Raw genomic sequence first — 24914 nt, forward strand, 5'->3', positions numbered from 1 at the left:
TTACATAGTAAAAAATGTTAAGTAATACATAATGTGTAACCTTTCTATTTCACCTGTTTCTATTTCTATTTTTTTTTAACCCGTCCACTACATCAGTCTAATTGAGGTAAAACAGGTGGGGGCTGGTAATGGTCTGGCCTTTGGGTGTATAAATATCTAAATAAGCCAATTTAAAATCTGCGGCAATCATATAACTTTTTTAAAGTGACGGGAGCTACTGAATTGTGTGTGTGACCAGCCCTGTTTTCAAATGTGTTCTCCTAACCAAAATGTAAAGGATTAGTCGCGTATAGCGGCTTCTCCATGCTACGTGCCAGTTAAGGCATCCAAGCCCGGGCGTACTACAGTTCAGGAGTCCAAAAGCCCTGCTTTAGTCAGATATCTGCTCGCACCTCAGCAGGGTGAACAGAAATCCACGATAAGTGATGGGCACTCAAACAAATTGAATATTTCACTTTAGACGGTAGCTACGAACATAAGAAATAATTATATCCCCCCGTCAGTCTCCAATTCTCTAAGGGTCACGCAGTTTGAACAAGATATATTGCTTAGAATGAAAGGACCTTTTGCTGGAGATATTGTGCAAAGGGGCAACTATGCCCCCCCCTCCCCTACACCATTCATCCACCGTCAATGGGTTTCTACCACCAACTGCAAGTTGACTGAGGGCATGAGACGGGAGCTTACTACATACATTATACACCACAAGGGTTTCCATTAATGGGGCTTGTGTTTTTTAAAGTCATTTATTAAAATACCACGAATTATAATAAAAATATGGACTTCAACTTGTCCTCAAACATGCAGGTCAACAAATGCTCCTATTTGGATCATTGTATCTATAAAACTTTTTACAAGATAAAGTGAAATTGTTATCTCATTATACTAACAATGAACGCCTTAATGCACCTAGCTTCATTCTACTTCTAGAAAGCTGCTTTAATTATGCTGCTGAATGTATTAAGCAAGATCATCTTCAATTTTATGCAAAAACAATTAAGAGGTAATCAAGGCTGCATCTAAGTGTATAAAACAATAAAACAAAGTCCCCAGGGATCGAGAGAGCCTGAAATAAACAGATGCTTATTGCACTTGGAAATTGAAGATTAACCGGATAATTGATTTAGCTCCAATTTAACTCTGCTTTAAAAAAAAAAAAAAAAGGAAACAAAACCATTTAAGTGAAAGGCTAAAATCCCTGCCCAAATAATTGTATGGGTGACCCCTGCCCTATAATCTGTGCGTGTCTCCTAAGTGATGGAGAAAGGTTACTAGAATGTACATGACGCATATTGGATGAATACATTTCAGCAACATATATAAATCTCAGCTATGGGTTTTTTTTTTGCATTTTACAATTTTCCTATTGGGTATATGTAAAATAAACTGGGATAAAAATGCAATTTGATCAAACTAATAAAAGTTGTTTTACAGAGAAATGATCATGTTTAGCAACAATTAGGAGGTGGGAAAATGTGCAAAACAGTCCAAGTTGCATTTATACATGTGATCATTGTTTTTAGGGCAATTAATAGCTAGATACAATAAGCATCTTCTGTATATAATAATAATAAAGCTATTTATGCCAAAAATATGAGATATGGTAAGAACTTACCCTTGTTATCTCTATTTCTACGAAGTCCATAGGGTTCCACAGGATACCTTGGGGTATAGGTGATGACGTCAGTCTTCAGGCACCACAGAGTTAAAGTTTTCAGCCTCCCAGGATGCATCTGGGTCCCTCTCCTACACCCCGCCCCCGGGCCAAGGCATCTCAGTTACGTCACAAGCCATAGGACGGAGGAGGAGAAGAAAGAGAGAGAAGAAAAAAAAAAAATCTGGACACTCACAGGAATCACATTCTCACCATAGGGAGACGGAAAAACCGGTGACCAGAATAAAGCCCATCTGCAGTACAGGTGCGACAGGGCAGGAGTCCTGTGGAACCCTATGGACTTCGTAGAAATAGAGATAACAAGGGTAAGTTCTTACCATATCTCATATTTTCTACTTCAGGGTCCATAGGGTATCCACAGGATACCTTGGGGATGTCCCAAAGCAGTATCCTTTAAGGGTGGGGACGCTCCTGTGCTGAGAGGAGAATCCGCCGCCCGAAGGAAGCATCCTGAGAGGCAAAGATGTCAAAAGCGTAATACCTCACAAAGGTATTGACAGAAGACTACGTAGCAGCCTTGCAGATCTGAACTGCAGAGGCACCACGTCTAGCTGCAAATGAAGGACCCACAGACCTAGTGGAATGAGCCCTCACCAAGGAGGGAACTGGAAGACCTTCATGATGATAAGCTTCTGAAATTGCCATACGAATACAGCCTGCCAAAGTCTGCTTTGAAGCAGGCCAACCCTTTTTACGGAAGCCATAGAGGACAAACAAGGCGTCCGACTTCCTAAAAGAAGAAGTGCGGTCAACATAAATTCTCAATGCCCGCACAACATCCCAAGTGGCGTCACCCACTGAAAGTCCAGGTGAATTGAAAGCCGGCACAACAATTTCTTCATTGATGTGAAAACTGGATACCACTTCGGGAAGGAATCCCGGACGAGTGCGAAGCACCGCCCTATTCCTATGAAAAATCAGAAAAGGGGGTCTACAAGAGAGAACCCCTGAATCCGAAATCCGTCTGGCCGAGGCAATGGCCAGAAGGAATATGGTTTCAGCTGTAAGCCATTTAAAGTCCACTGAGTCCAGTGGTTCAAACGGCGGCCCCTAGAGAACTCTCAGGACCACAGCCCAATTCCAAGGCGCCACCGGTGGAACAAAAGGTGGCTGAATGCGAAGAACACCTCACATAAAGGTGTGCACATCAGAGAGCGCAGCAATCCTACGATGAAACCAGACTGACAGGGCAGACACCTGCACTTTCAGAGAAGACAGGCGAAGCCCATGATCCAGTCCAGCCTGTAGGAAAGCCAACACCCTAGACAGGCGGAACTCCCTAAGGGAATACCCTCTAGGTCTACACCACCGGAAGAAAGTATGCCACACACGATGGTAGATTCTTGCCGAGGAAGGTTTACGAGCTCTTAGTATGGTTTGCACCACGGAGCTAGAAAAACCCTCTGGACCTTAGCATGACCGTTTCAAAAGCCACACCGAGTCAGGTCCGGGTGAAGACAAGGACCCTATGACAGCAGATTCGGTCGTAATGGTAACCTCAGAGGAACGTCTACTGACAGACTCTAGAGGTCGGAGAACCAGTGCCGTCTGGGCCACTCGGAAGCTATCAACAGTAGCGTACCTCCTTCTTGATTTGAATTTCCGTAATACCCGCGGAAGAAGGGAAAACGGAGGGAAAAGGTAGGCAAACTGGAACGTCTACTAGACGGACAGGGCATACACCAGAGACGCCTTTTCGTCTCATGTTCGAGACCCGTACACCGGCAACTTGTTGTTGTGCCGGGACGCCATGAGGTCTATCTCTGGAAGACCCCACTTGTCCACCAGACTCCGAAAGACGTCCTGGTATAAAGACCACTCTCCCGGTTCCTCCTTGCTGGTTTAAATAGGCCACCGTGGTGGCGTTGTCCGACGGGACCCTGGAGAACCGGCTGTGCCCGCTGGAGAGCTCTTGACACCGCATGGAGCTCCAAAATGTTTATTGGAAGCCCCGCTACCGCCCGAGTCCACCTGCCCTGAAACAAGTGTGGACCCGTGACAGCTCCCCAGCACCGGAGACTGGCGTCCGTTGTTAACAAGACCCAGTTCGCCACCCAGAACGGGCGACCCTTGTTGAGGTGGGTCGTCTACAAACACCAGGTTAGAGACAGGCGAACATCCGGAGTGAGCCCCATCGTCTGGGACTTGAGACACTGAGGCAATCCATTCCATCTGGACCGGATCAATAGCAGCAGAGGTTTGGAGTGACATTGGGCGTACTCCACCATGTCGAATACCGACACCATTGAGCCCAATAACCTCTTTGCCAAGTGTATCGACACTCGACGACACTGCAGACAACTGCGCACCCTCAACTACAAAGCAAGGATCTTTTCCTCCGTCACAAAGATCCACTGCTGCCTGGAGTCCAATAAGGCCCCGAGGTGCAGGATCCTCTGAGACGGGGTGAGAGTGGACCTCTGCCAGTTTGTCAACCAGCCGTGACGTTGCAGTACCGCAATCGTCAGATCCAGATGGTGTAAAAGAAGCTCTGGAGACCCCGCTATCAACAGGAGGTCGTCCAGATAAGGCAACAGTCGGACTCCCTGCGTCCGCAGGAGAGCCGCCATGACCTTGGTGAATACCCGTGGAGCAGTCACCAGGCCAAAAGGCAGTGCCCGGAACTGGAAATGTTCGTTGCAGATTGCCAATTTGAGGAACTGCTGATGGCGCAAAAGAATAGGGACATGCAGGTAAGCGTCCTGGATGTCCAATGACACCATGTAGTCCCCAGGTTCCAGTGCCAGAATAATGGACCGCAGGGTCTCCATCCGAAACAGAGGCACCCTCAAGGACTTGCTGAGGGCCTTTAGGTTTAGTATTGAACGGTAAGACCCATTGGGTTTCTGCACCAAAAATAGAATGGAATAGAAACCCAGGCCCCTCTGGGAAATTGGAACATGCACTGCGACCAGCACCGGGCGAACTGAAGCAGGCGCACCCCACTTTGGGGTCCCCCAAAAGGAGGCCTGGACCGTCAGGCCGCAGGTTTGTTATCTGACCTAGGAGCCGGACGTCTGGTACTCCAGACCTGTTTCTTGGGCTTGGACAATTTCTTGGCCCCAGCCTGCCGTGGAAAGGACTGTACTTTAGGCCTACCTTGGGCCCTGTGAGGCCAAAAGGACGACCCACCAGCACTAGAAGGAATCGTAGCAGTCAGAAGACATGCAGATTTTGCTGCTGCCAACGTAACTACAATTTTGTCCAGATCTGGACCAAATAGTACCTGTCCAGACCTTCTAATCCCTTTTTGGAATCCGCGTCCGCTTTCCAAGAACGCAACCATAAGGTGCGACGAGCAGCCACAGCTGCAGAGGAGATCCTAGAGGTGAGCATACAAATATCTAAAGCCGCTTCATTAATGTAAGTGGCCGAGTCTCGGAGATTGCCCACCAACTCGGTCTGTTCAGCCGAACAGTCAGAGTCCAAAGACGCCTCCAAATTATCCGGCCAGCGCTCCATAGCTCCGGCTACCCAACACACGGCCAGAGCCGGTCTGGATGCTTCCCTGCAAGGGAATAAACGGATTTGAGGCAGATCTCCACCTTGCGGTCAGTGACATCCTTCAAGGATGACATCGAAGGCATAGGCAACGTGGCACTTTTGACTAGGCGTGTGACATGTGAATCCACTTGCTTAGAAAAATAACTGACCGCAAACGGATAAGCCACGGCTAAGCGTCTCTGGGGCTGAAACCGTTTACCTGGATTTTTCCACGCCTCCTCTAAATGATCCACTAATTGATCAGAAAGAGGGAAAACCGTAGCCTCACCCTTAATATCCTTAAAAAGGCATATATGAATGTGGCCACCAAAGGATCAATATCCTCAATAACTAAAGCCGAGCGGACCGCTCGAATAAGACCAGGGATATACACCTTGGACTTAGCGTCCGGCTCTTTGGTACGGAGAGGTTCTTGGTCAGATAGATCCAGAATCTCCCCATGATCTGACGTCTCATTGTCATCCCCATAAGGAGCAGATAAAGACGCCACCGGCCGTTATGAGGCCGCAACACAGACTCCCCCTGTAAAACATCAGACAATTGCTGAACCGATGTAGTTAAGAGTATTAACCCACGCAGGCTCCGGAGAAACCTGGGAAGGGACAGGGAGACTGTGGGGTACCATCAATTGTCTCGGGAACTCCCGCATGGGTGACGACACCACTGACTGCTGGGACAAACCCGTCTGGGTAAACGCAGGTGGCGGAGCTAGCTGGCCCACAAGGGTTGTAAGCGCCTTAGCGAAACAAGCCCAGGGAGGTTCCTGTACCGGGACCGTGACCATAATCGGCCGTGACAGTGCCAGGCACTGGGGGCATAACCCCTCCGCGTTACCCTCCCCCTCCGCTATTGGTACCTTACATTTAGTACACATGAGCTGGAGAGGAAAATCAGTCTCAGACATGATGGTAAGTATGTGACACTCACACCTATACGTATTGGTATAGTGTGAATAACACCCTGCACACCGCGCACCGCAAGGGCTTTGAGCAGAGCAAGATCAGGGACAGTAATAAAGCTGACAGTAGAAAGTGAAAGTACAGACAGCAGGCTAGCAGTTCAGTCACATACAATGCAGAAGAAACAAATCCCTGCACTATTAGCGCTGATTCTCAACTACTCAGACCCTCAGGCTGGTAGGACTCAGCGCTGCATACACTGACCTGTGACAAACAGAGGAGAGGTATGCTGGGGGACCCAGACCGCAATGCCACCGCTCACAGGCTTCCAGCAGTGTTCACCATGCTTTAAAGATGGCCACCGAGGAGCAGAAGATGAAGGAGGCCGGCCTGGGGAGGACAGCTGACACACTGTGGCCAATCAGGCAGAGCAGAGAGGCTGTGTGCAGCAGGGGAGGCGCCGGCTGTGAGACAGGGAAAGCGCGCTCCCCTGGCATGCATTTAACCCCTGGGACGCCGCAGCGCATGCCGCTCAGCAGCGGCCCGCTGTCCCAGGGGGTAGTGGAAGCGCAGGTTGGTCGCCTGGCTCCACGCTGCAGCCAGTCCCCAGGGAGCCCCCTGCCTGGGGACTCAGGACCATGTGACCAGCGGGGACCCACCGCGGGACCCCGCTGCTTACCTGCATCCCCTTGGATCCGGCCATGGTCCAAAACATCTGGGGACACCGCTAGCCGTGACCCCAGATGTCTACCAGCATCCCCGGATCAGTACCGGCGTTCTGGTACCGGCGGGGTGTAGGGGAGACGGCATGGACGTCAGTACTGACTGTCCATGCTGTACTCCCAGATGTGCAGCCAGCGCTGCCTTTAAAAGAAACTTCAGGGGCTCTTCATAGCCCCCCTCTGCACAGTGCCTCCGACTCCGGCCAGGCACCGACGAAACTGAGATGCCTTGGCCCGGGGGCGGGGTATAGGAGAGGGACCCAGATGCATCCTGGGAGGCTGAAAACTTTAACTCTGTGGTGCCTGAAGACTGACGTCATCACCTATACCCCAAGGTATCCTGTGGATACCCTATGGACCCTGAAGTAGAAATACAAAATAAGCTTAACAGAAAAGAGAAACCTTAGTGAAGGGACATTAGTGAGATGTGTAAGGAAACAGGTGAGTCTTGAGTTTATGGGCCTGATTCAGACCCGGACGCTATTTGCGGCCGCTCGCTGGTTAAAAGGGGCCGGCTATTTAAATCATGTGCTCGCACTGTGTCCCGTAAAGCCGCCCACTAAGTAATAGCAAGCGGCCGCACTATGCGCTCGCACCTGTATAAAGACGCCCCTTTGCCACTCGCAACACATGTCATCTCCGGCAGTTGTAGGATTAATCGAGAACATTGGTAGCCATCGGAGCTGCTCACAGTGCTTGTGGTAGCCTTTTCCCACCACAACATTGCGAGAAGTTCTGGCTAAGACACAACCCAGTCACGTGTGTAATGAAGCTACTTTGCTAATTATGCACAACCATTAAACGCCATTCTGACGGTCGGGCACGCCTGCGTTTGCACATCCACACCCCCGTTTTCAAGCACCTTCCTCTGTTACCACCTACGAACGGCATTGTCACTCAAAATAGCGGCCCGACTGCGGGCTATAGGTGAGCACTTTCACAATGTAATGACTGGTTCGCGCACGCGCACTGCAACTCATACGCAGATTGCGAAAAATCGCTCAATGCGAGCGAGCGCAGCGTAGCATCCGGGTCTGAATCAGGCCCTATGTTTGAAGGATTCTAGAGAGGAGGCCTCTCAAACTGTGCAGGGAAGAGAGTCAGAGCCGCAAAGCTAAAAGCTCTACCCCCAGATGAATTCAGGGAGATTCTAGGTACTGCTAATAGTCCTTCATCTACAGACCAAAATAAATGAGCGGGGAAGTAAGGAATCAGAAGCTGCTTCAGGTACCTTGAGCCCTAGTTATGTAGGGCTTTGAAAGTCATTAAGCCAATGTTGAAATACATTCTCCATCTTACAGACAGCCAGTGAAGGGAGTAGAGAATGGGTGTTATGTGGCTGGAACGGGGCTGGTTGGTTAATAGCCTGGCAGCTGCATATTGTACCAGCTGCAAGCAGTACAATTCTTTTGTTGGGAGACCCATGTAGAGGGCCTTGCAGTAAGCGTGTGATATAAATGCATGTATGACTTTAGGCAGATCCTCTGAGGGAATTAAGTGCTTGATTCTGGCAATGTTCCTCAGATGAAGAATGAGGATTTGATAGTGACTGATAACTGATGTTTCAGTGTCATGCCACTATCCAGGACAACACCAAGATTCCACACATGTTCAGTGTTTTGTAATTCTGAACCTCCAAGCGTAAGTCCAGTTGGTTGACAGATACAGATATATATATATATATATATATATATATATATATACATACACACAGACACACACACACACATGCGCATGCACATGTTCCCCAAGCACAGGTACATACTATCACACCAAAGTGTGTTGCCTGAGAAAAGTTATGGAGAAATGTGCTAGGGAATAATTGTGCTAAAGCTTGCACTGAGTAACATTTCTCCAGCCTCAGCTGCATGAATTACTACATAACACATATAGGTTCAGTATATATGTCCAGCATTCACACTATGCCAACATGTGAATGTTGACATTCATCCTGTCGACACTAATGTTACGTTGATATTGTTAGAATGTCGTCATACTGTTTTTCTACTGATTTTGTCCCTGTTCCAACCCTTACTGGCAACCCTAACGCTAATCCTAAGTCTACTGGAAATGTCAACATTTTGCAGGTGTTAACATTAATGATGTCGACATTTTAATCATGTCAAAATCATCAATGTTGGCCTTTTGCTGTCTCTATTGTGAAGGTCGACATGTTCAACAGTGACATAGTGACTGCATACAATGCATATAGACTGTGATCTAGGCTATGAAATGATGTACATTATTGGTAATACGGAATGAGAATAAAGTAAATATGACTGCTATAGCACAAAGAGAAATTTGGCAAGACTGTGCTTTCTGAACTGTAATGTATGTACACCTGAGCACTGAGAAACAACGCCTGCTCAAAGTCAATACAAAAACCTTGTAGTATGTCCTTATTTTGCACAGATCAGACAAAAGGACCTGATTCAGAGCCGCTAGCAAAAAGCGAGCGCTCGCTCTGAATCAGGACGGACACTTATTTTTTTTAAACTGGCCTCCTGGCCGTCACATAGCTGTGGGTGTCCACCCACAGCTTTTGCGAGCGGCCAGGTGATGGTCGCGACCATCACGACCATCGGGCTTGCGACGAAACCCTTGTCGTAGGGTCTCATTCCCGCAAGCCCCAGTGAGCTTCCTGCTCTAATAGAGCAGGAAGCTCACTATTGACATCACTGGTGATGTCAATAGGGCCGCCCTCAAACGGCAGGCGTTCCTTCGGGAACGCCTTTGTTTGGCCAGCCACCCCCCTTCCCCGCCTACAAGACGGGGCGAGCTGTCGATCAGCATCGACAGCCGCCCCATTTGTAGCAAGCCCCGGAGCGAGTGAATTTCTCACTCGCTCCTGGGCTTGCGCGTGCGCAATGCACAACCATTGACCCGCTTGCGAGTGGGTCTGAATCAGGCCCAAAGTGTGTTCTCTGCATCATAGTGTACAGTCCAGGAAAGCTGAGAGCATCACTGAAAGTGACACGCAGCACAGGGAACGCTTGTCAGTACGTATGTGTATACAGTTCCATTTGCTTATATTATTATTTGTACTATTATTGTTAAAACACATTTCACAAGCTTTGAAAATAAACACTGGGATCTGATTTCATTGCCCATGCAAAGGCACTTATAGTCATGTAAATATAGTAAAAGCCGATATGTACTCATTACTTGCTGCAGCTGGTATATGTAGGTAGTTGTCACTGGCATAACTACACCCAGTTATATACAAAACACAGATGTTGCATATCTTCAAAATATGGAGCAACTGATGGTCTGTCACACACTGAGCCAATTGTACTGCACAGGTCATGTCACTGATCCAAGATGGAGCAGATGGGGTCAAATGCGCTGTGATCTCTGTGCAGGACCACACCAAGTGTCCAAACCTATAGAATTTCTTACATTATAATGGTGATGAAACGAAAAGTGCAAGCCATGACAGTACTACATATTCAAAACTTATAAAATAATCTCAAGACCTAAAACCATTATTGAAGAATGCATAGTTTTCGGTAGGAGTTCCTGTACACATATGACCTTTTTCAGTATCAAATGCCAATAACATATGACCAATCTGAAGATAATTCGGTACATAGAGTGAGTATGGGGTCCATGTCCTTGTGTATCCTACTGACAGTCTTTAAAACATCTGGCCAAGCAAGTCCGTTTTAATCACGATTTTCCTCTGGTATGTTTTTTCTATACACAATGATATAAATTATATAATGATATGCCACTACAGGCCATCCACAGTATATGCTCTACTCACCGGTTTCAAACTCATGTCTAGATGACTTAGCTGACTGGTGCTTCCCATCAACAAGAGTCTTTATCCATTTCTCAAGCAAGTCCTTTCCTACAATTATGATATAGAAAGAAAGGAGCGGTGGTGGCTGCGCTATGACATTCTAAAGCTGGCCACACATCTAAAGATTATCTGTCCAACCAGCCAACTTGTTGATTGGTTGGAATGAAAATGTGGTAAGGATGAAAGCAAATGACAATCAGCAATTTGCTTCCAAACGCCAGAAAATGGACAAAAACTGTTGTTTGAACAAATTGTTTAGATTAAACATTTAACAAACTTTTCTGACGACCATTTTCATCTGTTTTCTGGCATTTAGGAGCAAATTGCTGATCAACAGTTACTATCATACGTTACCAGATTTTCATTCCAACCAATTAACAAGTTGGCTGGTTGGATGTAAGTTGGTCTAGTGTGTGGCCAGCTTAAGGGTCCTATTGAAAAGCTGCCCGCGGGATATACAGTGATTCACCTTCCCTGCATGCATAAAATACAACAGAAAATACCTCAGGCGCTATATTCTCGGACTACACGTAATAGAAGAATACACTTCCACAGAATAGATAAAAATAGTGTGTTTAAGAGGAATAAAAACTAGTCTAGGATATTCCCAGAATACGTAATACATTTAAGATGCTTCAAACTATTGACCGATAGGTACTACAAATGATAAAAACAAAAACATATAGACAATACATAAGACAGTGCAAGTCCTAGTTATTCCTTTGTAGGGATGATAGATGGAGAGATACGCTACTGAGCGTTTTACTCTGTCCTTCTATACTGAAAAGGAAGTTCCAACACCTGTCAGGGTGTACGGCTTAAATAGCCAAATCCCAGTTGGAAATAAAGTCAGGTAATACTACAGGTTGTGGAAGGACGGTACCTTGTAGTTGGTAACTACCAGCTGTATGAGGAATCTGACAAAACTGATGTTGGAAGATTGTTGTTGATCCTTTTCTATACCAAAGAGGTTTATACAACTTGTTTCATTTTTTTAATTGCTAGTACTCTATTAAATGAAATAGTATTTACAAATATAAACAAAGCTGATGGTTAATTAAATGCAATAGACAAATCCCAAATAGATAATTAGATAATAGATAATTGTGCTTAAATCTACACTTCCGGGTGGCTGACTTTCACTTAAATCCAGTAATGCAATTTTTTTATGTAAAACAAATGGCAACGACCTGCTTTATTTTATTTTTTTTATTAACAAAATAAATCTAGTTCTATGTATAGAACAATTGCAAATACTAAAAAAATATTATTAATCTATAACATGCTTAGGTAATTTATAGCTCTTGAGATGTTGTGGCACTACAAATCCCAGGATCCAGAAGCATCTGGTCAGCAACAGATATAATAATTTGCATTACCACAACAGCTCAAGAGCCACTGATCACCTACCTCTAAGCTAAAACTATAGTTTGTCACAGCGAGCAATATTTACAGTGTTTTATTTTAGGACAAACTCCGATTTATAAACTGAAGCTTTATTAGTATAAAAATATATATAGTCGTGCCACAACCTAGCTGCGCACAAGCAGCCCAAAGGTATTCCCCTGAGTTCTTGAGAATATCACCTATTTCTCTACTCAACAATGAATACAATACAATGAACACAAGGGTATAGCATTAGGCGCTAGAGAAAATGAAAATAGAAATATACATTCCTTAAAGCGTGGTAGTTTGTGGGATTTCGGTTATCTTTAAAATGGATCCAAAGGGTCAAGGCATGTGCAGTATTCTCATCCGGCATAAATGAATATAAAAGAAAGAAACATAACCAATGTTTTCACATGTCCATAATATATGGATAGAAAAAGGCAAGAAGGGGGGTGTGTTGAACACCACTCAGTGGAAAGGTGCGTACCCCACTCACAAGGGAAAGAGATTAATTGCTCCCGTAAAGGTTTCTTTTTTGGGGGTCCACCAACATTCAACACTCAATGAGACGTATGGAACTCCCAACAGGTGCGTACCAAAACTCACATGTGCAGGGTGATGGCAAGATATATAAAGGTATCTTTACAAAGTATATTCCAAATACACAGGTGGCGTACCCCAACTTACTGCGAATAGCATAGGGATCCCCACATCAAGGTATCTTTATACGTCTACTGTTCAGGTGAATCTCACACCAATAATTCCATCCCAATAAACGGTGAGATCTCCATCACAAAAGTAAAAATAAATAGTCCAAAGCAAATTTATTTTGATGTGGCCAGTATATCACAAGAATGATATGTATGTGACCAGTGACTGTTGCCAAACCAACAGACTGGTATATCCAAAAAGAGTTATAAAATACATATAAATGTAAGTTAAAAAATAAAAATGATAATCACAAAAAAAAATGATAATCACAGAAAAAAAAAAAAAATGTAAAGATGTTCAAATGATAATACCTCCGGCGTTTGTGAGTCACAGAATCCTCTAGGTCGACGCGCGTTTCGGCTCTCACTGGAGCCTTTGACAAAGGTTCCATACGTCTCATTGAGTGTTGAATGTTGGTGGACCCCCAAAAAAGAAACCTTTACGGGAGCAATTAATCTCTTTCCCTTGTGAGTGGGGTACGCACCTTTCCACTGAGTGGTGTTCAACACACCCCCCTTCTTGCCTTTTTCTATCCATATATTATGGACATGTGAAAACATTGGTTATGTTTCTTTCTTTTATATTCATTTATGCCGGATGAGAATACTGCACATGCCTTGACCCTTTGGATCCATTTTAAAGATAACAGAAATCCCACAAACTACCACGCTTTAAGGAATGTATATTTCTATTTTCATTTTCTCTAGCGCCTAATGCTATACCCTTGTGTTCATTGTATTGTATTCATTGAAGCTTTATTAGTACCTTGGTCATTCTGCTCGTAACCCGCTGCTGCTTCGGACATGCTACACACCACCTCAGATAATGACTCTCGATGAAGGTTAAGTTTGGAGGAGAAGGAATCAAACAAATCACTTTTATAGTTCCTGCTACCATCATCTATGGTGGACTCATATGAATCAGTTTCAGAATTTTGAGGAGGTTCATTTGTAATAGATTCAAATGAATCACTTTCATAGTTCCTACTAGATTCATCTGTAATGGAAGAAGATAATTCCCTTTCACATTGTCCACTAGACTCCTCTGTAATGGATTCAAATGAATTGGTGGAATAGCTGGATGCACTGTTCTGTGACAGTGATTTCTCAGAAGCGGGGATCTCTTCATTGCTGGGGGGATGCTCCATCACAGGTCTGTAAAATAATACATGCTGGGTTATTATATAGACAAATAAATATATAAAGAGATATATATAAAAAGCGCAAGGATAGGAGGCACTCCAGGACTTGTAAATTATGTAGATAGCAATACTCAATGCTAAGCAACGTTTCGGTTTATTTCAAACCGTCATCAGGCTGAAAACCAATATCTGGTCAGTTGTTTAAAATGAGTCTCTGGGCATAGAGACTGTAGTCCCAACTCATGGAGCAATAGATAGTTCAAATAAGTGGGCCTTTGGCCCTATAGGATATGTGTCCAGCTTTGGTGAGTATTTACCAATTATGTGCTGGTATTTTGGGTCCCGATTAGCGATGGTCCAAGACAGCAGAGGAGTCCAATGCAAAAGGAAGGTGGCCCTTGTAAGCATGCTGGATATTCCAAATAACAAGCGATGTCCAGATGATACTACAGGAGCTCCTGGTGCAATTTCCCACTGACCAGAAGATGACCAGATGATGGGCACTGACGCGTTTTGCTGCTCGTTTGCAGCTTTTTCAAAGGTGTTTTTGCAGGGCCCAAAGATCCTTTATTTATAGTGAATCCAATGTGGTTGACAATCAATACCTGTTTATAATTCCCAATATATTAACTTTCAATAAAGAATAACCCATCGTGGTATTTGAAATATCCAGCACGCTGACTGTGGGACATGCCCTTCCTTTTGCATTGGACTCCACTGCTGTCTTGGACCATTGTAATCAAGACCCAAAATACCAGCACATAATTGGTAAATACTCACCTAAGCTGGACACATATCCTATAGGGCCAACGGCCCACTTATGTGAACTATTGCTCTATGAATTGGGACTACAGTCTCTATGCCCATACTCATTTTAAACAACTGAACAGATATTGGTTACCAGGGCCTTTAGAAATTGTGCATGTGATGTTTTTATCTATATTTTATAGAATAGTAAATTGTGATTATTACCTCTTTTGACACCATTCATGTCTTATAATTATCCACTGTAAAGCGCTGTTTTTATCCTTTGTTGCACATTCTTTATGGGTTAATATATAGTTTACCAGAAAACCTCAAGAACAAGTACTAGATAAATACAGTACTCTATTATTTTTGTTTTTAAATAAATAAAGCTAAAATCAAATAATTGACCTAGACACAGTGCTTGAAATTAGGACCCCAGTATCATGGCCTAGAAAGACATCGAACTATCTAATATTATATGCAATCCAACCTTCTTATAGCCAAGGTCAAAATGATGAAATAACTTGTGGCTTAACCAGTATGGTTTATTATCCCCCCAATAAAAATTACAAGGGGAAAACAAGAATATGTTTCTTTGTGAGTAAACTACATGGCAGCTTGTATTATAGTTTTAGATTCAAACTAGAACAAAAGATAAGTACATGGGTTATTGGATATAGATGGTCCTATATGAGTGAAGGAAGTCCAGATCTGTCCAATTAGGTGTGAAATACTCGCAAGTGTGGCTGTATGCCATGCTATTGCCAGCGTTTCTATGCCGTTGCAACGGCAATTCACCCCTTTCGCACCTAATTGGATCGAGCCCAAAGAATGCAGTCACTTTAATATGACATGTTAAGAATCAGCAAATACTGTCTCCTATGAAACAACTACTATAGCTTTACTCTCTCTATTTATATTGCAGCATGAAAGTATTTCTTATATACAACTAATCAGGTTTAAAATTTAAATTGGATGGAAAAAAAAGCTTTAAAATAAGTATTCTCATTCTGTTTCTGGCAAGAACTTACCTAAAGCTGTATTCAGGGCTTTGGGGGAAATAATAATAAGAAATACTTTGTCATGCATAACATGACTTGAAAATAACATCATCCACTTCCCATTTCCTAATATTCTACAGTTATTTGTATTGTGTATACTACAGTAAGGTACAACATGGACATAATGCACAATGGGACATTATTTAAAAGATTTGTCCTGTGCAATGCACAATAAAGACACATTACAAAACCAGCAGTTTAATTATTCTACTAATTGATATTTTTTTTTTCATTTATGAGAAAAGAAGCCTTGGCAAATATAACATTTTGGAAAAACTCGCTGTTTATAGCCAAAGTTCTCCCTTGCGCCTCTGTCTAGTTTCCAAAAAAAACCATAATACAGACTATGGGCCTGATTCAATACGGATTGCTATTGCAAACGCAGCTGCGATAATATGCTAATGTTTGCAATTGTAATGCAAGGCCAATATAAAGACGCCCAATTCCCCTTTCTCATATCCGTAATAGTTTGCAAGTCTGTGAAAACATCGGTACCATCAAGTAACATCGAAACCTCACGCACAATTACACAAGGTCAGACCTTACTCAGAATATGCTAACCTTGTCGCACGCAGTGGGAACTCAAGCTGCATATGGCATTGCAGTGGATAATTTATGCACGTCCCTGTAACGGCTTTCAAACACACTGACATGCCAGCGTTTCGCCAACTACACCCCCATCAACACCCCCCAAATGCTCACTTCCTGTCAGTCACTCTGCGATGGGTCTGTGTGGTCACTGCGATCGCAGTACGATCACAGTGATACCCTCGCTTACGCATGTGCAGTACACAACAATCGGCCATCTACATGCGTAATCGCAATAGCAATCCGTAATGAATCAGGCCCTATGACAAATACCTTCTAGTTGCTGAGAAATGTGAAAGATGAGAAAGATGTGTCAAATATTTGAGAGTAGATATAAGTGTTTTATATTATGTATGGCATATAAAGCTGTGATTATGTTTAAGGGATCGTCCACCTTTACATGACTTTGGCTTGCACATGCCCAGCTGCAATTTCTTGCTAAACACATTGCTCTCTGCCCCTTAGTTTCCTTCTATATTTTGGGGCTGATGCAGAGCTGAATATAAGTTGGAGGTAATTATACCAGCATTGCGTACACAGAGATAACATGCGCATATTCCCCATTATGCAGAGTTGTACGCATCATTGCAACTCATCAGCCCTGTTCATACGCTTGCTTTCATAGCCATCATCATTATAAGCACACACTTACAGCAGCCATATCCTTGGTGTAAGGGATTTGTCTGAGAATAGACGCACAGTATAGGGGCATATGCTGATGTCTGCATAGCCCGCAGTTGCAACGACACATCCTCACTATACTCTGCCTATGTTTGAATGGGGTTGTGTATGATATGGCATCACTCATCATATCGACATTCATCATGTAGACAATGATAAAATGGCAACATGTTAGATTGTCAACATATCGTCCCTGGTGGTCCCGCGGTGCCTTACCTACTCCCTATGGCTGCAGTGGCACCTTGAGGGTCCCGGAGATCATGTGAAGTTCAGGTGAGTATTTCTCCCCTAACTCTAATCCCTACCACTAACCATCGCTCTAGTGCCTAACCCTAACACCGCCTCCCTGCAGTCTAAAACTAATGTCGACATTATGGGAATGTTGACACATTGCCTGTCAACATTTTAACAATGTCAACATCATCCCTTTGGAATGCTCCGATACCACCTACTTACGCCCCATCGGTTGCGAGCGAACATACAACTGAATTGCATATGATTCTCTACTACCTCAAGAAGCGAGCACTCGCTTAGTGGCATATGCAGTGCCAAACACACAAGATTCATCTTCAAAACGGACTTGCATTCAACTGTGCATCCACCCTAATATACTTGAGGGCTTGTTCACATGCATGTGCAGGGGAAATGGCTAAAAACACATGAAAACCATGGGATGTAATCAGGCAGCCGACAGTCAAAATGCCGACCGCTGACTTCTTGACTGTGTAATCCTGACAGGGGACTAATGATAGGCGTCAAAATCCCGACGCCTATCATTATCCCTACACCGGGAGCCCGAAGCCCGGCATACCATACGAAGGTAAGCCGGGCGGCGGGCGCGAACAGGGGGTGGGGGGGAGGCACTACGTTTCAGGGCCCCCGGGGGGGGACTTAGGGTTAGGCACCCCCCTGGGACCCTGGGAGGGTTAGGGGAAGGGGGGTTAGGGTTAGGCACTCCCGGGGGGAAGTTAGGGTTAGGCACCCCCTGGGACGGTTAGGTTTAGGCTGCGGGGACTGGGGGGGGGGTAGGTTTAGTCAATTACAGGGGGGGTTAGGGTTAGGCACCACAAAGGGAGGGTTAGGGATAGTCATCCACTTAACGATCGGGATTATCACTGCTGCCAGGGTTCCAGCGTCGGGTTTTGAACCGCAGGGCATAGGTCCGGCGCTCATTCATACTGATCCCGAAAACCATGTTTCAAATTGTACCTTTCTGTTATTTCTAAATATTGTTCAAATTACAGTATTGCATTTTCCTGTTTGAATAAAGTGAAGTTTTGATGTCTTTTGCTACTATAAATAGTTAAAGAAAAAAAAACAAACACATGACAACTTATGTGGGGCACAAAACGATAGATCGAACGACCAACTAAATGACGACTGATGTTTTGATTTTGGCAAGGATGCACAAAACCATATTGTGCATACACACTTACCAATCTGCTGCACGATATGTCTGGTCAGAAGATCTCATTTACATATTCCCGCCCAGATGTGATTTCATTTTTGAAGTTTCCTGTGGCAAACATATTGTGTGATCGTTTGGTCGTCTGTACACACAAAAAGATGTGAACAATATATCTGTACAATATATCACATCTGCCATGCAGCACAGCCAATGCAATATATCTATGAAAGACGTCGTTCACAGATATATTGTGTGTACACACACTTGCAGATGGTCGGTACAATATATATAGTTCTTCAGCTGTACGAACGATATATCATCTAGTGTCTACTCAGTATAAAATACATTTAAGATGAATATTAGTAATATGTTTCATCATGTTTCCCATGTGCTTTTCAAGCATTGTCCTTTCACCAACAAAATCTACAGTATTTGCGCATTAAAGCAGAAGAAATGAGTTGTGCCAAAGTTCTAAATCCATTCACGGCATGTGAATGTTTTAAACAGATTTTCCTTTAGCACTAAGTATGCTTTATGTTCTCTTAGGTGGCAAATTAATTTTCTAACAATTCACCCATTTGAAGCCTTTAGAGATGAGTTTCCTATAATAATTTAGGGGGTTTAAGAATAGTGCTACATTTGGAAATGATGCAATGACAAATGATGCTATGACATCCTTCTCTGGATGCACTGATTGTGAAGGGGGTTTGATATGCTGTTATGAAGCCAAGTTCTGGCACAATAACGGCTCCATACTGTGCTCACTAATAAGCTTTACAAAGGTCATAGAAATCAGGGATTAATATTAATCAATCAATCTGATAGCCCATGCTGTACCATGAAAGTGAAAGAACAAATAGATTTAAAACTACTCATTAAATCTTGAAGCCTAACACGATTTTTTGTGTCTTGGTGCTATTTATTACGGACAAGTGAAATGCCACCTCGTCAGAGGACATTTTGTATAAAAAATGCCATCTGGTAGAGTGGGCTTCTGTGCATATTGGTGATTAGTATAGGCATCTACATTTAACATTGGTCACCAGAAAAGGGCTCCATTGTGATTACTAGTTATGGTATATGGGCATCTGCATTTTATACATGCGCGTCCTGAGGGTGCTAGGAGAAAACAGACTAACATGCCGGCCACCAGGCTGTTTTCCGGCACTTTAATTGGTTCTCGCAATTAAACACCCAGGTTAAGTTGTGACAACTGCCATTCTCCGACTTAACCGCTTCCCGTCAGAGTAAACATCACAGAGGATTGAATAGCTCCGGGAGCTCCCTCCTGGCGCTATTAAACTCCCGGTGAATTGAATCTCTCCCAATGACTTTATTACCAAAGAGCTCGCTACACCTACAAGCAGATAGAGTGGGCAATAAGCGGTCTTTCAGCTGTTGTTGAACTATAAATCCCAGCATATTTTGCAACAGTTTTAGCATGGCCAAATAGCAAAACTGTGGCAAGGCATGCTGGGATGTGTAGTGCTACAACAGCTGGGGGGCTGCTTGTTGCCCACGCCTAATTGATATGTCCACATTGTGGCGCGAGGTGCTACCAGTTATAGGGGCTCATGCAGATATGTAATTTGTGCCTCTTTTTCAAGTGGGCATGTGCAGTAAAAATATGTACACATCGGGTCCCAAGCTGACTGAGACGCATTTTGCACTTACAACTCCCTGCGCTAAGGGAATGTCTACGCACAGTTACAGTACAATAAGAGACCTTTGTGAAAAATGAGTCCCATGCCGGCCAGAATACTCGTGTGACTGTATGGAGGAGGATCACTTGCAGGTGCTTGACCCCTAGTGCAAAATGGAAACTGCTAATGACAATTATTGGGCTCTTCTGATTGGCGAAGTCTAAATCCATCCCTCTTCTGCTACTACTGTAGTAATGTGGCTGCCTCAGTCTAAGAGTCATCACGGCAACAGCCACACCTGCAGTCTGAACTCGCACAAAAAAGTGCTCCAAGCAAAACTGTGTGGTTTCGGGGTCGGAGCAGCCGCGAGGGGTGTGAGATGTAGTGTAGTTGCCAGCGTTTTAATGCTGTGGCAACGGCAATACGCACCCTTCGCGTCTAATTGGATTGAGCCCTAATTTCAATATGACATCTGCTATTGGTCTACAGAAATAAAGCAGAATCTCATGTGTGTATTGATTTGAAGTAAATTAGTACTTTCAGACGTTCAGACATGAACTATATTGCATATGTGTACAGTCATTTTAGAATGTACTACTATACCTGTGAAGCCACATGTATTGTGCTCTGTAAGCTAAGCAAAATAATTATTTTTCTGTGGCTCATTTTACACAAATGCTTTATAAATTTCCATCCCACACATCAAACAGCCCTGCCATGTTACATGTGCCCTACTGCTGAGCGTGCCTGGAGCAGCTTAAGGTTGAGAACTACTAAACCACATATGTATATGTAATATTTAAGACACCACTGCGGTTCAGCATTGGGATGGTTATCAGGCTCATTTTAACACTACATGCTATAATTTGTCATTACCATTTGTACAATGGGCCACATTCAGCATGGAACACAGTGGCTAATACGCACGCAATCGGCCGATTGTTGCGTACTGCGCATGTGCGAACCAGCCACTGCGATCAAGACTGCGATCACAGTGACTATCCAGACCCATTGCAGAGTGATTGACAGGAAGTGCCGTTTGTGGGTGGTAACTGGTAACGGGAGGTGGTTGGCCGAATTCAGGTGTGCCAGTGCGTTTGAACGCAGTTGCAGGGGCGTGCATAAATTATCCACTGGGATGCCCTACGCAGCCTGAGGCCTGATAGCGTGTGTGGAAGTTAGCAATTTCTGAGTAAGGTCAGGGCTTATGCAAGTGTGCATAAGGCTGCGATGGTGCTCAGTTGTACGATGATTTTGCAGTCTTGCTAAGTATTACGGATGTGCGTAAGGTAAAGTGGGTGTCCTTATGTAGTGCATTGGCAGCATTGCGATCGCAATGGATTAGCATACTATCGCAGTTGAACTGCGTGCGTAATTGCTATTGCATTCGTGTTCCGTAGTGAATCAGACCCAATGATCCTGTCCACGGTACTGAAAAAAGGACTACCTTTGATAGGGGTATAATTATGTGAGGAACAATATAATGAGAATGGAGGTGAGAAGGATGACAGAAACTTGGTTAGTGGAAGGCGCAGGCCTCCTAAAAGCACATACATGACAATTAAAAATCATCTTAATAATTATATTGTGCATATACTTTTATATAGCTCTATAACCAAAATGATTAAATACATATACTTTTACATAGCTCTATATACAAAATGATTAAATACATGTTTTAGTGCTATGAATAATTTAAATAAAGCAAAAAGGGCTCTGTTGAGCCTTTAGAATTATTCACATTACACTGTACTATAGAACAGGTGTGACTGTCACTAGCAGATCAGGTGAAGACAAGGAAAACACAGACACAAAAAAAGTAACCACTAACCTTTGTATTGAAGCTCTGCCCTGTGATTTCACTAACTTTGACCACTAATTTCTTTGCCAGGCTAATAGAGCTGTCATTAATATGTCCTATTTTATACAACATCAAATGTTCCTGGTATAGTCAAAGCATTACAAGATATATGAAAACTAGTCTGGTGAAGCTAAATATACCATGGGATTAAATGGGAAATTGTAGTGCACATTTCACCAGATAAATGTGTTGGGGGTAAATCAAACCCTTTTCACAACTAGAGGTAATCATGCTATCTTGAGTCATAAAAAATAACGTGCCTAGAAACAAGCAGAATATGTAAGAGCTATAGTGCATCATACTGTATACAGATGATCCATATGACAGTCATGTACAGAACTCACGTGATGTAAATAGAATGAGGCCCAGGGGTGACTATACGGTGCAGGAGCAGATGCACAGATATCAGCAGCAACGATCAACCAGAGAGCAGCTCAGTAGTCACTGCTCAGAACTACAGTACATTATGCATTGAAAGCACTCATTAGCCATACACACACACCATGTCAGCGTCCCTGGTTACATTGTGCAGCACAGAATAAGGTCCGCAATGCAAAGAAACTTGCGACTTTAGTTCCTATTGTACTGAGAAAGTGCCCCAGAGCTTGAAGAAAACCCCTGCTGATAAATGTTTGTAGTGGCCACTAGTGCTTCTGTGCTTCTGACCTATTTCTGACTAAGATCTTACAGATCAATTCTCAATCCTTGTTGTTGGTCATATATTCTTTTAGATAGATAGATAGATATAGATTTATATAATCTGATATATTTATATCAGATCATTGGGAGTGCTGGCTTATTTTTGTTTTTCTATCTATCTATCTATCTATCTATCTATCTATCTATCTATCTATCTATATGACACATACAATTTTCGGTAACACTCCGGATGATAAAAAAAGGACTCAATTTAACATCAATGTTAATTCAACATATCAACGCTTTTATTTGGCACTATTGTCAGGAAGGTGCAGAATAAAGGTGCTGAAACGTTGAACTCATAATGTTATCGTGAGTCCTTTCTTTATCATCCGTAGGAGCGCAGAAAATTGTATGTATTTCACTGGCAGCAGCTATCTGTAAATGGAGGACACTCTCTAAATCTGGGCATACACGGCAAGATAAAATGTCGGTCAGACCGACAGACATTTTATCTGGCAGCCTGCCAGCCGCAGATGTCCGCGGCATACACTGTGAGATTTCTCTCACAGTGTATTAGCCGACTTCTGTACCCCTTTTCACCCCCGGGGGAGGAGACATTTCCCTGTTCCTTCCATGGGAATGAACACAGGAAATATCTGTCGGCCACGGCTGGGCAAACACTGCCCGATGTGGCCGACAGTTTACCGGTAAATATCGCAGCGGACGGGCATGCTGGACAATCCGGCATGCCGAACCAAGCAATATTTAACCCTCGTTCGCCCCCCACACACACTACAATTATCGGGGCGATCCGCGGATATTGGTCGGATCGCCCCGATAATTTTAACGTGTATGGCCAGCTTAAGTAAAGGCCTCCATAGATCTGTAATCCAGAATGTTGGAGAATTTAGCTGATACCCCGTTGGATCGGTATGGCGCCCTTAAGACACTGGTCAGATCCACTGAGTGCCGGAATGTGTGTGTGTGTATATATAATGTTTATATTAGGGGTGTGCACCGGCCACTTTTCGTGTTTTGTGTTTTGGTTTTGGATCTGGATCTTTCTTCGTGTTTTGGATCTGGATTGGTTTTGCCAAAACCACCCTTCCGTGTTTTGGGTTCTGGGTTTTGTGTTTTGGATCTGTATTTTTTTTTAAAAAAGCATAAAAACAGCTAAAATCACAGAATTTGTAGGTTTTTCTGCTCCTATGCTATTATTAACCTCAATAACCTTAATTTCCACTCATTTCCAGTCTATTCTGAACACCTCACACCTCACAATAGTGTTTTTATGTCCAAAACGTTGCACCGAGGTAGCTGGATGACTATGCTAAGCGACACGAGTGGGCGGCACAAACACGTGACCCATCTAGGCGTGAAACTGCAGTGGCAGACAGGATGGCAGTTTGAAAAACTAGGCCCCAAACTGTACATAATGCAAAGAAAAAAAAGAGGTGCAAGATGGAATTGTCCTTGGGCCCTCCCACCCACCCTTATGTTGTATAAACAGGACATGCACACTTTAACAAACCAATCATTTCAGCGCCAGGGTCTGCCACACAACTGTGGCTGAAATGATTGGTTCGTTTGGGCCCCCACAAAACAAGCTGGCAATTAATGTGTCCCTGCACAAACTGGCTCTATGGAGGCAAGATGTCATCCTCATCCTCCTCATCCACCGATTCCTCACCCTCTTCAGTGTGTACATCCTCATCCTCACAAAGTATTAACTCGTCCCCACTTGAATCCACCACCACAGGTCCCTCTGTACCTTCTGGAGGCTGGTCTCCCTGGAAGAGCTGATAATTCATTTTGATGAACATCATCTTCTCCACATTCTGTGGAAGCAACCTCCTACGTCTTTCGCTGACAAGGTTCCCGGCTGCACTAAACACTCTTTCGGAGTACACACTGGAGGGGGGGCAACTCAGGTAAAATAGAGCCAGTTTGTACAGGGGCCTCCAAATTGCCTCTTTTTCCTGCCAGTACAGGTATGGACTGTCTGCCATGCCTACTTGGATGCTGTCACCGATGTAATCCTCCACCATTCTGTCAATGGTGACAGTATCATATGCAGTGACAGTAGACATGTCAGAAATTGTTGCCAGGTCCTTCAGTCCGGACCAGATGTCCAAACTTGGTCCTGCCTGCCCTGCATCACCGCCAGCGGGTTGCTTAGGATACCTAAGTTTTTTCCTGGCAGCCCCAGTTGCAGGAGAAAATGAAGAAGGAGCCGTTGACGTGTCACGTTCCGCTTCAGCTGACAGTGTGTTCACCAGCAGGTCTTTGCACCTCTGCAGGCTTGTGTCGGCCGGAAAGAGAGACACCACATAGGCTTTAAACCTAGGATCGAGCACGGTGGCCAAAACGTAGTGGTCTGATTTCAACAGATTGACCACCCTGGAATCCTGGCAAAGCGAATGAAGGGCTTCATCCA

The 24914-nt window shown here is 44.1% G+C and overlaps 1 protein-coding gene across 4 annotated transcripts in view; it reads right to left on the reverse strand.

The window, feature by feature from the left end:
* Positions 1-22353, reverse strand: part of CUNH8orf48 (chromosome unknown C8orf48 homolog) — a 51757-nt gene extending 29404 nt beyond the window's left edge. Inside the window, exons 1-4 of one of the 4 annotated variants that reach the window (XM_088478211.1) lie at positions 22180-22345; positions 18360-18439; positions 13471-13859; positions 10567-10653 (exon numbers count right to left, since the gene is read on the reverse strand). In XM_088478211.1, the coding sequence (XP_088334337.1) occupies positions 10567-10653; positions 13471-13852 (469 nt within the window). In that variant the 5' untranslated portion in view covers positions 13853-13859; positions 18360-18439; positions 22180-22345. Of the gene's footprint in view, positions 1-10566; positions 10654-13470; positions 13860-18359; positions 18440-22179 lie in introns of all 4 variants that reach the window. The other 3 variants (XM_088478212.1, XM_088478210.1, XM_088478213.1) reach the window with 3 other exon arrangements.
* Positions 22354-24914: the final 2561 nt, after the last annotated feature.

The sequence above is a fragment of the Taudactylus pleione genome, unplaced genomic scaffold, assembly GCF_031769625.1.
Source record: "Taudactylus pleione unplaced genomic scaffold, aTauple2 ptg000211l, whole genome shotgun sequence".
In the NCBI taxonomy this organism is placed as follows: Eukaryota; Metazoa; Chordata; class Amphibia; order Anura; family Myobatrachidae; genus Taudactylus; species Taudactylus pleione.